Below are 16,110 nucleotides of genomic sequence, written 5' to 3'. Positions count from 1 at the left end.
GCCCATTCTTCCAATTTGTCTAAGTCCTGTGCAATATCTCAGCGTTACCAACACCTCCATCTATCTTCGTACTAACAAACTTTGCCACAAAGCCATCAATTCCATTATCCAAATCAATTTCAATGTGAAAAGCAGCAGTCCCAATACTGACCCCTGAGGAACATCACTAGTCACTGGCAGCTAACTAGAAAAGGCCTCCTTTATTCCCACTCGCTGCCTCCTGCCTGTCAGCCATTCCTCTATCCATGCCAATATCTTTCTTGTAACGCAACAGGATTTGATCTTGTTAAGCAGCCTCATGTGTGGCACCTTATCAAATGCCTTCCAAAAACCCAAGTAAATGACATCCACTGCTTCTCCTTTGTCCAATCTGTTTGTTACATCCTCGAAGAACTCGTAACAGATTTGTCGGGCAAGATTTCCCTTTACAGAAACCATGCTGACTTGACTTATTTTATTGTTAGTCTCCAAGTACCCTGAAACCTCAGCCTTGATAATAGAATCTAACACTTTCCCAAACACTGAGGTTAGGCTCACTGGCCTATAATTTCCTTTGTAGAAACATTAACTCATTTTCTATCTGATGCTGTCTGCCAAAAGGGAATTGGATAAAAATTCAAAGGGAAAGTTTATGAAGTTATTTGGGAAGCAATACCTATGTCAGGCAGTGGTTTATTGATTACTAGCTCAGCATTCAACCCAATCATACCCTCAGTACTAATCAATGAGCTTCAAAACCTGGGCCACTTCTGAATCTCCCTCTGCAACTGGATCATTGACTTGCTGATTGGGAGACCATAGCCAATGCGCATGAGAAATGACATGACCTCCTCATGTGTGCTTAGCTTACTGCTTTACTCTCTTTAACCCATGACTGTGGCTAGGATAGCTCAAACGCCATCTATAAATTTGCTGATCTATTGTTGGCAGAATTTCAGATGATGATGAAGTGAGATAGTGTTGCAACAACAACATTCCACTCAATATCAGTAAGACTAAGGAATTGATTGTGGACTTCAGGAAGGAGAATTCAGGGGAACACATACCAGTCCTCATTGAGGGATCAGCAGTGGAAAGAGAGCAATTTCAAGATCCAGGCTGTTAATATCTCTGAAGATCTATCCTGGGCCCAACATACTGATGCAATTATGAAGAAGACATGACAGTGGCTATATTTCATTAGGAGTTTGAGGAGACCTGGTATGCCACCAAAGACTCTCGCAAGTTTCTATAGGTGTACTGTGGAAAGCATTTAAACTGATTGCATCATCGTCTGGTAATGGAGGGGCTACTCACTGCACAGGAGCAGAAGCTGTAATCTCAGCCAGCTCCATCATGGGCACTATCCTACCCAGCATCATGGATACCTTCAATAGGCAATGCTCAAAAAGGTGGCATTCTTCATTAAGAACCCCAATCATCCAGGAGGAGGTACAAGAGCCTGAAGACAGGCAATATATATTTCAAAGACAGCTGCTTTTCCTCTGCCATCAAATTTCTGAATGGAAAATGAACTCCTGTAGACTACCTTACTATTTTTTTCTTTTCCTTGCTCTCTTTTTGCACTACCTATTTCATTTAATTTTTGTATATAATTCTTATTGTGATTTATAATTTAAAAAAAATTATATTGCAATATTCTGCTGCCACAAAACAACAAATTTCATGACATCTGCCAGTGATATTAAACCTGATCCTGATACTGATTTGGAAGAAATGGGAGAGTGGGATTAATTAGATAGTTCTAGCAACATTACAAGCAATGCACCAATAGCTATTTCTGTCATATCATTTTATAATTCTGTGAATGCATATCCAACATACTTACATATACTTACAGTTGGATACAAGCTCATTTGAAACCCGGTATTTGAAATGTAACAAGCTAGTATTATGTTTCAAATACCGGGTTTCAATTGAGCTTGTATTCAACTGACTAGCAGAAATCCCTCAGTGTAATCTTAGCATTGTCTTCAGAATTGGATAAAATAGGACATATCTTTGAATACCCTACGTGTCGGAAATGATAACAAGAATGAGTAATCTCAGTTAGTCCTCATTTGTACTTAGTTCTGCATTATCTCTCTAATCCTCTCTCTCCCTACCTCTACAAGCAGTAACCTCTGGTTTAAAGTATATTTTGTTCATAAATTAGAAAGAATAGATGAATCAGCATTAATTGTTCACAATCTCCTGAAGATAATTTGGCCTACCCTACCTTGGCCTTTGCTTTTCTGTGTGCCTCTGCTTCCACTGCTATCGAGTGCTGAAGTTCTGCAGGAAGATGGACATCTTTACTGTAATAGAGGTAAACAAGCAAAGCAAGAATTTTATCTTTACTGTATGCAAGTCTGCAGTTTCATTTCAATACAGACTCCTGTTATCTCAATGATGTCCTTCACATGGTACCATTCAATGCTTGGCTATCAACTATTAATTTCAGAATCAGTTTTATTATCACAGACTTACAAGGTAAATATTTTTACTGGCAGCTGTGCAGTGCAAAGGCATAAAAATCTGTAAATTACAAAAATAAATAAATAATGGGGAAAAAAGGGAATAATGAGGTAGTGATCATCGGTTCATGGACTGTTCAGAAATCTGACAGTGAAGGGGAAGAAGCTGTTTCTAAAACATTGAGTGTGAGTCTGTTCAGTGGTGGTAATGAGAAGAGGGCATGTCCTGGATGGTGAGGGTTCTTAATGATGGATGCCACCTTCTTGAGGCATTGTCCCTTGAAGATGTCCTTATTGGTGGGTAGGGTTATACCTGTGACAGGGCTGGCTGAGTCTGAAAGGCTCTCAGCCTCTTGCAACCCTGTACATTGGAGCCTCAATACCGGGTGGTGATGTAACCAATCAGAATGATTTCTGCCATCTATCTATAGAAAACTGTGACATATTAAATCTTCCCAAACTCCTAATGAAGTAGTACTGCTGGTGTGCCATCTTCTTGATTGCATTGATGCGTTGTACTCAGGATAGTTCCTCTGAGATGTTTGATGCCCAGGAACTTCAAGCTGCTCACCCTTTCCACTACTGACCACTCAGTGAGTACTGATGTGTGTTCTCCTGCCTTCCCCTTCCTGAAGTCCACAGTAAGTTCCTTGGTCTTGCTGATGTTGAATGTGAGCTTCTTGTTGTGACACAACTCAACCAGTGGTTTATCTCATTCCTGTAAGCCTCCTCATCACCATCTGAGATTCTACCAATAACAGTGGGTGTCATCAAATAATTTATAGGTGGTGTCTGATCTGTGCTTACCACACAGTCATGTGAGTAGAGAGGAGACAGCAGTGGACCAAGCAGAGAGGTGGAGATGTTACTTATCAACCTTTCAATAAGGGAGTTTTAGAAAGAGGTACAGAGGCCCAGGTTCTGAAGCTTGGTTACTAATACTGAGGGAATGATGGTATTGTACACCAAGATATAAATGATAAACAGCAGCCTGGCATAGGTATTGCAGTTGTTCAGGTGGTCTAAGGCCAGATGAGATTGCATCTTGTTGACCAAAAAGAATTAAAAACTGTGACTCAGCAGAAGATGAATTGCAGCGGGTCCAGGTCCTTGCTTAGGCGGGAGTTAATTCTAGCCATAACTGACTTCTTGAAACACTCCATTAAGGCAGATGTGAGTCCTACTGGGTAATAGTCTTTGAGGCAACTCATCCTGTTCTTCTTGGGAACTGGTATGAAGCCCTTTTGAAGTAGATCAGGGGGAACCATGGACCACAGGCTGAAGATGTCTTGAGCACTCCATCCATTGGTTGGCACAGATTTTCAATACTTGCCACGTACACTTTTAGGGCCTAGTGCTTTACGAAGGTTTATCCCCTGGAAGGATGTTCTGATGTTGGCCTCCGGGACAGAGATGGCTGGATAGCCTGATGCTATAGGGATTCACACAGATTTAGTGTTATTCCCCTTTCAAAGTGTGCATAAAAGTCATTGAAGAATGAAGTAACATTGTCATTTTTGCTGTTAGATTCTACCTCATATGAAGTAATGGCATCCAAACCCTGCTACAGCTTTTGTGTATTAATTTCTGTCTCCAACTGCACTTGGAGTTAGTTTTTCACTCACAGTAGCCTTCCACAGGTTGTACTTGGTCTACTTGAAGGGCTCAGGATCGCTGGTCTTGACTGCTACAGATTTAGTCCTCAAAGTTTCTGCTTTGGGAAGACTCAGTATGTTCTTGAAGGCACACAGTTGTCCACTTGGGTCTTAACGAAGTTGTGGCATATTCATTCAGATCTGAAGATAAATCCTGAATACGGTCCAGTCCACTGATTAAAATCAGTCTTCTAAGTGCTTATCTGCCTCCCTTGATATACCCTCCTGGTCCACACCACTGGAGCTGCTTGTAGCTGGCAATTGAAGTATAGCCAGGTGATCGGCTTTTTCAAAGTGTGGGTGTGGATGACACATAAAGTATTCTTGTGAGGCAGTGTGTTGGCCCCTCTGATTTCGCAGGTGACCTGCTGCTGGTAGTTGATTAAAGGTTTCTTCATGCTGGCCTGGTTGAAGATCCCCATGAAGATCAGAAATGCATCAGGGTCCGTTGTCGCATGACTGTTGATCACTGTGCTCAGCTCCTGCAGTGTCAACTTGACATTTGCCAGGGGTCGAATGTGGAACGTACACTGCTACCTTGCTGATGGTGGAGAACTCCCTCAGCAGATAGAATGGACAACACTTGTTTGCCAAATGTTCTAGGACAGGGAGCTGGATTGAGACAGAGCTGCTATATCTGTGCAACACAAAGTGATAATCCTGAAGCAAGTGCCACCACCTTTACCTTTTTCTGATGTCACCATCATTCCATGTGGTAGTTGGTGAAGCCGTCAGACTGAAGTGATGTGTCTGGAGCGCTCGGGTGAGGCATGTTTCTGTGAAGCAGAGTATACAACAATCTCTGATGTCCCTCTGGTACTGCAGTCTTGCTCTGAGGTCTTCAGCTTTATTTTCCAGAGACTATATATTAACCAGTAGAATGGTAGGGAGGGCCTTAGGGCCCTGCACTTCAATTTTACCTAGAGTCCTTCTGGACAGTCACACTGAGACAATAAATGCCTCTCCTGAGCTTCCAGCTACTGCATTTTCTCCCTGTGATGTCTGGAGGCCACAGCCTGACAGGTCGGAAGATTGCTAGTGCTTTTAAACAGGTTGAAACAATTCTCCTTACTGCAGTCTCTGTTCCTGTAGATTTCAGCTGTAATATTTCCAAATGGGAATACTTGATGATTCCTTCAGGAGCTACACACAAAATGTCGCTCCACATTCAATTAATTGGCCCCAGGTAACCCTGCTCCCCTTTCCACAATCCCTTGCCCCGAAAAGAGAGCAACAGTACAGTATGCAACATACTCTATGTAATGTGGCCTAATTGGACAACACTGCCTGAAGTGACCCTGAGGTAGAAGGTTTGTGGTGACACTGTCTTTGAATATCTTGGCAAATGGGTAGCTGTACCAGTGCCCGTGGAAGCTCACAGTTCTCACTCACCACCAACTTAGTTAATCTCACCCAATGAATGACTGAAGTAAAAGTAGGCAGGATGAAAAAGCAGTCAACAGTCTCAAAGTCACACTGTCAAATTGTGGCAGACGCTAAGGTGCCAGCCAGACTCCACATTGCAGAGTAATCTTCAAAACAATTGGGCTGCAGCAGTTGCGGCACAATGAAGACATGGTTCTCTCCGATCAGTCACCCATCTTTCCAAAACACAAAACCAGCATCCAGTTTTAACTACTAGTGAGTTTTTCACGATGGATGGCATACTCTCAATGGCCACTTTATGAGGTTCCTCCTGTACCTAATAAAGTGGCCACTATGTGCATGCTCGTAGTCTTCTATTGCTGTAGTTCATTCACTTCAAGGTTCGATGTGTTGTGCATTCAGAGATACTTTTCTGCACACCACTGTTATAACACACGGTTATTTGTGTCAGCTTGAATCAGTTTGACCATTCTTCTCTGACCTCACTCATTAACAAAGTGTTTTTCACCACAGAATTGACATTCACTGCATGCTTTTTACACCATCTGTGTAAACTCAAGGAAGTATTGTGTCTGAAAACCCCAGGACATCAACCGTTTCTGAGATAATGAAACCACTCTGTCTGCAACCAACACGGTCAAAGTCACTTGGATTATATTTCATCTCCATTCTGATGTTCAGTCTGAACAACAACTAAACCTCTTGCACAACACATACAAATGGTGGGAAGCCAGGTGGGAGGGGGAAGGGGGATGAAGTAAGAAGCCTGGAGGTGATAGGTGGAGAAGGTAAAGGGCTGCAGAAGAAGGAATCTGATAGGAGAGGAGAATGGACCATGGGAGAAAGGGAAGGAGGAGGAGCACCAAAGAAGGGTGATAGGTATGTGAGGAGAAGGGCAGATGTAAAGGAGGGGCAGAATAGGAAATTGAAGAGGAGGGAAGGGGGAGGGGGAAGAATTATTGGAAGTTGGAGAAATTGATGATCATGCCATCAGGTTCAGAGTCAGAATCGGGTTTAAAATCGCTGGCGTATGTTGTGAAAATTGTTGTTTTGCAACAGCAGTACATTACAATACATAATAACAAAACCTATAAATTACAATAAGTTTATACAAAAAAAGAAAGTTAAATTAAGCAGTGCAAAAAGAGAGGGAAAATAGTGCGGTGGTGTTCATGGGTTCATTGTCCATTTGAAACCTGATGGCGGAGGGGAAGAAGCTGTTCCTGAAACATTGAGTGTGTATCTTCAGGCTCCAGTCCAGGGTGTTGGAAAGGCTTTTACCCAAGACAGATCTGGCTGAGTTTACAACTCTCTGCAGTTTCTTCTGATCCTGTGCAGTGGCCCCTCCATACCAGATGGTGATGCAATCAGTTAGAATGCTCTCCACAGTATATCTGAAAAAATTTGCAAGTGTTCTTGTTGACATACTAGTTCCCTCAAACTTCTAATGAAACATAGACATCGATGTGCCTTCTTTATCACTGCATTAGTACGTTAGGCCCAGGATCATCAGGTGCCATGCCCAGTTTGAGCTTTGACTGCCATGGCCCACACACTCCTGTTTTGGGTCAAGTGGATCAATTCATTGGTATTTATTTCCAGTCTCTGGCTGCTGTCTCCATCACCATTTGTCTGTCTTCCTCTTACTTTCTTCCCTTCAGTCTTTCCCATAATTACCGTGCATTCTAACTCCTCTTTCCTAATCACATGTCCAGTGAATTTACATTGCCTTTTCATGATCTCATACATTATTTCTCATTTTGTGCTTGCTCTGTTATGACATCCTCATTAGATATTTGTTTCATCCATGATATTCTTTGCATCCTCCTCAAAAACCACATCTCTGCTGTTTCAATTCGTTTCCTCATGTTACTAGATATTGTCCAACATTCTGATCCATGTAACATACTGGATAAATGTAACATTTCAATACTCTGAGGCGAGTTGTCATGCCTAGTTTAGTGTTGGTCAGTATACTCTTCATTCTCATAAAGGTGTCTTTTGCCATCCCTATTCTTCTTTTCATGTCCATGTCGCACCTGCCATCTGATGTCACCCAGCTTCCTAAGTAGCAAAAGTTCTGTACTTGTTTTATGTCTTCCCCGTTTATTCTCAGCCTGCATATAGGATTTTCCTTCTTTCTGGATATCACCATACATTCTGTCTTTTTGCAATTGATAGATAGACCGACTCATTTTTGCACTTTCTTCAACAACTATATCAATTAAGTTTTGTAGTTCTTCCTCCATACTTGCAGTTGACACAGTGTCATCAGCATATCTAAAATTATTGATGCTTTCACCGCAAACATTGATACTCAAGATGTCTCTTATTTTTTGTAGTATTGTTTCACTGTACACATTAAACAAATCAGGCGAGGAAACGTACCCTTGTCTGATGCCTCTCTTGATTCTCATGAACTGACTCACTTCTCCATCTATTCTTACAGTGGCAGTTTGTTCCCAGTACAGATTTCTGATTTTGAATCTAAATCTAGAGTTCCATTAATATTTTGAATAACTTATTGTGTTTCACTTTATCAAATGCTTTTGTGTAGTTAATAAAACAAACAAACAAACAAATCTTTTTGCACTTGAATAGCTCGTTCTGATAGTATCCTTAACATCAATATCATGTTTCTTGTACCTTTGTCTTTCACAAAACTACATTGTTCTTTACCTATTTCAGCCTGTATCTTACTTTCAGCTCTTGTCATCAAAATTCTTAGAAGTATCTTAGTGATATGACTCATTAAACATATGACCCTATGTAATTCACATTCTATTGCTCCAGGTTTCTTAGGAAGAGTGGTAATTACTGATTTTTTTCATCTCTTCTGGTATTATTCCAGTCTCATAAATGTCATTGATTAAATCAGTAAGTTTTTCAATTCTTCAAGGGCGATAATCTGTTCTATTACTAATTCATCAGGACCTGCTGCCTTTCCTTTCTTCATCTTATTTATTGCATTATGAACTTCAGATTTTAAAATACTTGGACCTTCAATGTTCTTCTTAATTTCTGGTTTTTCACCTCGATCGTCTTCAAACAATTCCTGAATATACTCAGTCCAACTGTTCATAATCTCATCTTTTTCCTTGGTAATGGTACCGCCCTTTGCATTCAAACATCCACCTGAAGAACAGCGGAGCTTTTTCCGAGTGATATTCTTGATTTGTTGGTGTAACCTTTTTGGATCAGTAATAGGGATTCTTTCTAATTGCTCACATTCTTGGTTTAGTCATTCTTCTTTGGCTTTTTGACATAAGCTTTTAACTTTTTAATCTAAGGATTTATATTCTATTGGATTTGCTTTTCTTCCATCTCCTTTCTTCCATTAGATTTTTGATTTCATCTGTCATCCATTTATTCTTTGTGCTTTTTTCTTTTTTAGGAATCACTGACTTTGCTGATTCTACCAAAGCATCCTTTAGAGAGTTAAAGTTCATTTCTACATGATTGCTATCATCTTCAACAGATTCTATTTCTAGACTTTGAAATCTATTCCTTACTTCAATTGTAAATTTTTGCCCAGGACACATCCTCAAATATGTTGACACCCAGGAACTTGTAAGTCTGGAGTCTACCCAGATGGTATATGAGGTGTTGCTCTTCCAACCTGAGAGTGGCTTCATCATGACAGTAGAGGAGGCCAGGGACTGTCATGTCAGAATGGGGATGGGATTTGGAATTAAAATGGTTGGACACTTTTGCCAATGGAGCAAAGGTGCTCAACAAAGCAGTTCTCCCTTCTCACTAATGTCGGGCCCTCTCCACCCTCCTGGTTTAACTTATCACCTTCCAGCTTGTACTGTTTACCTTCTTATTCTGGCTCCTTCCCCCTGAATAATGATGACTGATTATTCATTTCCATAGATGCTGCATGACCTGCTGAGTTCCACCAGCATTTTGGGTGTTTTGCTCTGGATTTCCAGCATCTTATGTTGCTGAACCTCTTGACAATATCTGCATGCTTTTATGCATATCGTGTTGCTGCTAATGATTGGCTGATTAGGTATTTGCATAAACAAGCAGGCATGCAGGTGGACCTAATAAAGTAGCCACTGAGTGTAATTCCATTTCATGTCCAGTCTTTGCTTTTATGAAATAGGAACAGCCACCTGCAGTTGTCATAAATCAAATTCACTCATTAATCTGCAGGAAAACAGGTGTGCAGACACAACTGAAGCCCTGATGTTAAATATTGGCTGGGAAAGTTTCAAATTTCTCTGTGGGGAAGTGCAGCAGAACATTATTGTCAATCAGATGATGCTTCAACAACACCTTGAAGAGCAGTGTCTCTGACTCCATTTTTATAACATGTTCAAAACCTGGGAATAAACTTGGACCTTCCAAGATCGTTCCTAATGAATGAAGGGGTTAACTTATGATTGCTAGTACAGCTTTATGATAGGTTTTGAAACATGGAGAATTTCTTGCTTTAAACTTACATTTCAGCATGTTCCACCTTGATTCCCCATTTCCATGTTATCGCATCAAGGGCAACCTGCAAACCAAAATGGGGAGATGATCGGTAAGAATATAGGGCTAGTAAACTGGGATAGATGAATGGTAAAAACATTGTTTAATTTGCTATATTACTATAGGTCTTCAATACTTATGGAGGGTGGATCTATTGAAATGACTCAGATATTTTTTAACTTGATCTGTTGTAGATGATCAATATAAGTTACATTAAAATAATTAAATAAATAATACAAAAAACAAATAGCTAGGTAGACGAAGGGTCTCGGCCCGAAACGTCGACTGTACCTCTTCCTAGAGATGCTGCCTGGCCTGCTGCATTCACCAGCAACTTTGATGTGTGTTGCTTGAATTTCCAGCATCTGCAGAATTCCTCGTGTTAGCTAGGTAGTCATTGACTGTTCAGAAGTATATTGGAAGCGGAAAAGAAACTATTCCTAAATGTTGATAGTGGGACTTCAGACTCCTGCACAGCCTGCCTGGTCGTAGTAATGATAAGCGGATATGTCCCAGATGGTGAGGATCTTTAATGATGGATAGTCATAGTCATAGTCATACTTTATTGATCCCGGGGGAAATTGGTCTTCATTACAGTTGCACCATAAATAATAAATAGTAATAGAACCATAAATAGTTAAATAGTAATATGTAAATTATGCCAGTAAATTATGAAATAAGTCCAGGACCAGCCTATCGGCTCAGGGTGTCTGACCCTCCAAGGGAGGAGTTGTGAAGTTTGATGGCCACAGGCAGGAGTGACTTCCTATGACGCTCTGTGCTGCATCTCGGTGGAATGAGTCTCTGGCTGAATGTACTCCTGTGCCCACCCAGTACATTATGTAGTGGATGGGAAACATTGACCAAGATGGCATGCAACTTAGACAGCATCCTCTTTTCAGACACCACCGTGAGAGAGTCCAGTTCCATCCCCACAACATCACTGGCCTTACGAATGAGTTTGTTGATTCTGTTGGTGTCTGCTACCCTCAGCCTGCTGCCCCAGCACACAACAGCAAACATGATAGCACTGGCCACCACAGACTCGTAGAACATCCTCAGCGTCGTCTGGCAGATGTTAAAGGACCTCAGTCTCCTCAGGAAATAGAGACGGCTCTGACCCTTCTTGTAGACAGCTTCAGTGTTCTTTGACCAGTCCAGTTTATTGTCAATTCGTATCCCCAGGTATTTGTAATCCTCCACCATGTCCACACTGACCCCCTGGATGGAAACAGGGGTCACCGGTACCTTAGCTCTCCTCAGGTCTACCACCAGCTCCTTAGTCTTTTTCACATTAAGCTGCAGATAATTCTGCTCACACCATGTGACAAAGTTTCCTACCGTAGCCCTGTACTTCTGTTGTCTTCTTGAGCCACCACCTTTTAAAGATGTTCTCATTGATGGGAATCTTGCACCTGTGATGGAACTAACTGAGTCCACATCCCTATTCTCCTTCTTTTGATCCTCTGCACTGGAGCCTCTGTACCAGGCAGTGATGCACCCAGTAAGAATGCTCTCTGTGGTACATCTGTAGAAATTTGCTAAAGTCTTTGATGATGTACCAAATCTCCTCAAGCTTCCAATTAACTTTAGCCATTGTCATACCTTCTTTGTGCTTCTGTCAATGTGTTGGGCCCAGTGACAGCGGGTCCATTTGGCAAATTAATAAATGCTGTTTGTGCCTAGCCCCATGGTCATGACGCAGAGAGAGTAGAGCAGCAGGCTAAGCCTGCATCCTTGAGCTGAGCCTATGTTGAATGTTAAAGAGGAGGAGATGATATTACCGATCTGCACTGACTTGTTATCCTGATAAGGGCGTTAAGAATCCTATTGCAGAGGAAGGTACAGAGGTTTTGAAACTTGTTGATTTGTACTGATAGAATGATAGTATTGAATACCAAAATATAATTAATAACAGCAGCCTGACATAGGTATTGCTGTTGTCCAGGTGGTCCAGGGCCAAGTGGAGAGCCAGTGAGATTGTATCCTGTTGACCGAAAGGAATTAAAATTTGTGAATTAGCAAACAGGAATGAATCAAGGACATTGGAAGCAGACAAAGCAAATAGCTTTGTTCCTGCCACGTGGTTGAAGGAGTGGAGACTGTCAATTTGTGAGGCTTCTTGAAGCCACCATTTTGTGAACAGATTCTTGCTCAAGAATGACTAAATCACTGAATGAAAGTGGACACAATGAGAGTTCTGCTTTTGAAATGCTAAACCTGAGACCATTTCCAAATAAGAAGCTGTTCAGTTAAGTAAAAATGGCAGGCTTGTAGAAAGAACAACTTGTGATCTGAAGTTGCGTGAGCCTAATGTTTGGCTGGCCTGGATAAAATAGTTTGAAATGGTCTGATTTAGAAAGAACAGAGGAACTTACCTGAAGCACAAATACACTGCTATGGACCTGATCCAATGAGAAAGGTCAGCCAGGGGAGCCCAAGCCAACAAAATACAAACATGATGGATTGATCTGATAAGGAAAAGGATGAGAATATAGAATTTTGGGAGTACAATTGGTGACAAGTCTGGGGACCAACCATCACAGAAGTCGATGATCCCATGTTGGAAATGTGGGGATTATGTCAGGATCATGAAGAATTCTTGGCTAGTGTAGACTCCTTTACTCAAGTGTTAACGTTTTCTATTCTTTGGCTATTCAGGGAGGGTCAGAGAAATGTATTGCATGTGCACACAGGTATGCTATTTTGTTTTGTATATTTCATGTTCATTTTGTTAACGGAACCAATAAAGGTATTTGTTATGTAAGTAAATATGGATTCTCTCTATGCCTAACTGATCATTATTGTTGAGGGTTAATCCCTGAAACAGTCTGCAGTAGATCTGTTGTGGCCATAGGGATATTGCAATGGGTCCAGGTCCTTGCTCAGGCAGGAGTTAATTCTAGCCATGACCAACCTCTCAAAGCTCTTCATCACAGGAGATGTAAGTCTTTGAGGCAGCTCACCCTGATCTTTATGGGTGATTGATGCCCTTTTAAAGCAGCAGGAACCTCTGACTGCAGATGCCCTCGAGCACTCCAGCTAGTTTTTCAGCACAGCTTTTCAGTACCCTGATAGGAACACGGTGGGGCCTGGCACTTCGTGAGGCTTCACCTCTTAAAGGGTGCTGTGGTGTCAGCCTTCAAGACAAAGATCACAGATTTGCCAGATACTGTGTGGATTCACACCGGTGTGGTTTTATTCTCCCTTTTCAAAGCATACATAAGAGGCATTGAACTCATCTTGGAGTGAAGCATCACAGCCATTCATGATGTTAGGTTTCATCTTCTAGGAAGTGATGACATGCAAATCCTGCTACACCTGTCATGGATCTGATTGTGTCTCTAATTTCACATGGAATTGTGTTTTCACTCTCATGATGGCCTTCTGTAAGTAATCCCTGGACTTCTTGTAGTGTTCTGGATCATCTTTCTTGAACTCCACAGATCTAGCCTTCAGCAGACTATGAACCTCCTGGTTTATTCATGGCTTCTGGTTTGGGTATGTTTGGTATGTTCTTGAAGGCACACACTCATCCACACAGGTCATGATGAATTTGCTGAGTACTGTGGTATATTCATTCTCATCCGAAGGTGTTGTGTATTTAATATTTCAGTAGTATTTGAGTAATATTGTAAATATATTGTTTGATTAAGCATTCTTGTTTGTTTAAATAATTCATTACAGGTTATATTTAGAAATAAATGAATCGCTTACATCATGATGCATGTACAACCTGCTTAAAGTTAAAGAACAAACTAAGGCTTGCATCTCTTGGGCTCCCATATTTTTCTTGCAATTAGTTTTTCCTGCTTTGGAGTTACAAAACATAAAAGTGGCCATGAGGTATTTTAGAAAAATGAACCCAAGACAACTACCTACCTTTTGAAGTTCAGTGTGATGTTTGAGTTTAAAAAAAAAGGGACAGAAACAGTCGAGTTTAAAATATAAGGCAGAAAACAGAAGAGTTCATGGGTTTATAAGCAGAGATAATAATCACAAAAAAGAGAGCAGAAATGGCTGGCTACATCGGGAAGGTTGACATGTTCGATAACACAAACGATAACTGGATATTTTACATGGAACAGATTGAGCAGTATTTTAAAGCACATGGAATAGCCGATAAGAAACAAGTACAGATTTCTCCCGCCATCCGAAGGTAGAGCGTTCCTATGAAACGGTTCGTAAGCCGAAATGTCGTAAAGCGAAGAAGCAATTACCATTTATTTATATGGGAAAATTTTGTGAGCGTTCGCAGACCCAAAAATAACCTACCAAATCATGCCAAATAACACATAAAACCTAAAATAACAGTAATGTATAGTAAAAGCAGGAATAATATGATAAATACACAGCCTATATAAAGTAGAAACACTTTTCCACAATCATTGCCGGCACTGTTTGCCGAAGCGAAAATCTCACGCAAGCGCTCTCAGCAGAAAATCTCACGCAAGCGCTGTTGGCAAAAACACTCTCTCCAGTAACCTTTAAGCTATGAAGCTGCCAAATCATACCAAATAACACGTAAAAATACACAGCCTATATAAAGTAGAAATAATTATGTACAGTGTAGTATCACTTACTGGAATTGGGACGACAGCGCAGAGCACACTGATGATGGTGTGTTAGACTGAGTCATCGCAGGCTGGGGTGGTGCAGTGGCCCCCACCCTTCAGGCCGCCGACCGATACATTGCCGCGAAGAGTGCAGGAGTCTAGCGGTAGCCGGAAGGCACACTGCACATGTTTAAGAAAAAAGCCGAAATAAACATGCTAATTACTTACGAGCCACCCGACACGTAATTGTCGGCCCAGATCAGTGCCAATTGCCGATTGCATCGCCTCTGATCTGGGCCGACATTTACGTGTCGGGCGGCACCTAATTAATTAGCATGTTTATTTCGGCTTTTTTCCTAAAGATGTGCTGTGTGCCTCCCAGCTACCGCTGCATTCTCTGCGAATCAGTATCTGTCCGTGGCCTGGGTGTTGAGGTGGTGGGACACTGGGGTGTCATCTCGTTGTCCTCTGTTTCCATTACAGCAGGCATTCATCTTCTCCTATGACTGCCTGCCTCGATGTCGAAGGTTGAGTTTCATTGTCTGCTGTGGCTGATGTGGAAGGCTTGCTTGACTGCTGAGCCTCGCGCATTTTTCTATCATACAGTTCTTTGTAAGCACTCAAACCATCCTGCAAATATCCCTAAACCTAAGTACCCTTTCAAAATTAAAGTCGTACTTTATCATTGCAGTGGAAATCGCACGCAGTTGCTTCACATTCATTTCGCTACTGCATTTGGTTTTGATTGTTATCCTTTCCTCTTCCAATTGCATCAGCTCTTCATCTATCAGTTCTTGGTCATGGGATGCCAAAACCTCTTCAACATCATCTTCGTCAGCTTCCACAAGCCAAACTCACATTGTCCTTTGTTCACCACAATCAAAATGCTTAATTATGTCTAGTTTTACGCTAAGTGTAACACCCTTATGAGCTCTTTTAGGCTTTTCCAATACCTCAGAACTTATCTTGCAAACGGCTGCTCATAGGCACGTGTTAAAGCAATGCCGTTCCAAATCCGGGGGAGAGCGGCTGCTCCGGGCACGCGCTGCCTTTTATTGCGCACTGATTTTTTCGCGCGCTGATTTTTTATCGCCTGCTAATTTTTTTCGTAACAGTGAAAACACCTTCTGTTAGTGAAAACAGGGTACTAATGTAGGTCTTTCGTAACAGTGAGGTTTCGTAAAAGCAAACGTTCGAAAAGTGGGGGACACCTGTACCAGTTTTAAAAATGCAAACACGAGGAAATCTGCAGATGCCAGTTTTGCTGAGTGCATTGGATTTAAAGGTATACAGTTTGTTTAGCAGTTTGACTACTCTAACCAAACTAGCTGAAATGAGTTTTGCTGATATTGTGAACGTAATGCAGGAACACTTACAACTGAAATGCTTTAGGTTTCACATGTGGAATCTAAAGGACTGAGAATTCATTTCAGCATATGTGGCTGAAATAAAGATGTTATCTGAGCATTGTCAATTCGGTAGTGGGCTTAATGATGCACTGAGAGATTGTTTAGTTTGTGGAATTTTACAAGAACACACTCAATAGCTCCTAACTGAAGTGCAACTTACATTTAA

General features: G+C 41.3%; 1 protein-coding gene across 2 annotated transcripts in view; it reads right to left on the bottom strand.

Annotated features, from left to right (window-relative positions):
- Positions 1-16,110, bottom strand: part of LOC134354770 (podocin-like) — a 63,333-nt gene that overhangs the window by 4,253 nt on the left and 42,970 nt on the right. For both annotated transcript variants that reach the window (XM_063064001.1, XM_063064000.1), the window contains exons 7-8: positions 9,949-10,004; positions 2,219-2,297 (exon numbers count right to left, since the gene is read on the bottom strand). In XM_063064001.1, the coding sequence (XP_062920071.1) occupies positions 2,219-2,297; positions 9,949-10,004 (135 nt within the window). The remainder of the gene's footprint in view (positions 1-2,218; positions 2,298-9,948; positions 10,005-16,110) is intronic.

This window comes from Mobula hypostoma, chromosome 12 (assembly GCF_963921235.1).
Source record: "Mobula hypostoma chromosome 12, sMobHyp1.1, whole genome shotgun sequence".
In the NCBI taxonomy this organism is placed as follows: Eukaryota; Metazoa; Chordata; class Chondrichthyes; order Myliobatiformes; family Myliobatidae; genus Mobula; species Mobula hypostoma.
This window is presented reverse-complemented; position numbering and strand designations above follow the sequence as displayed.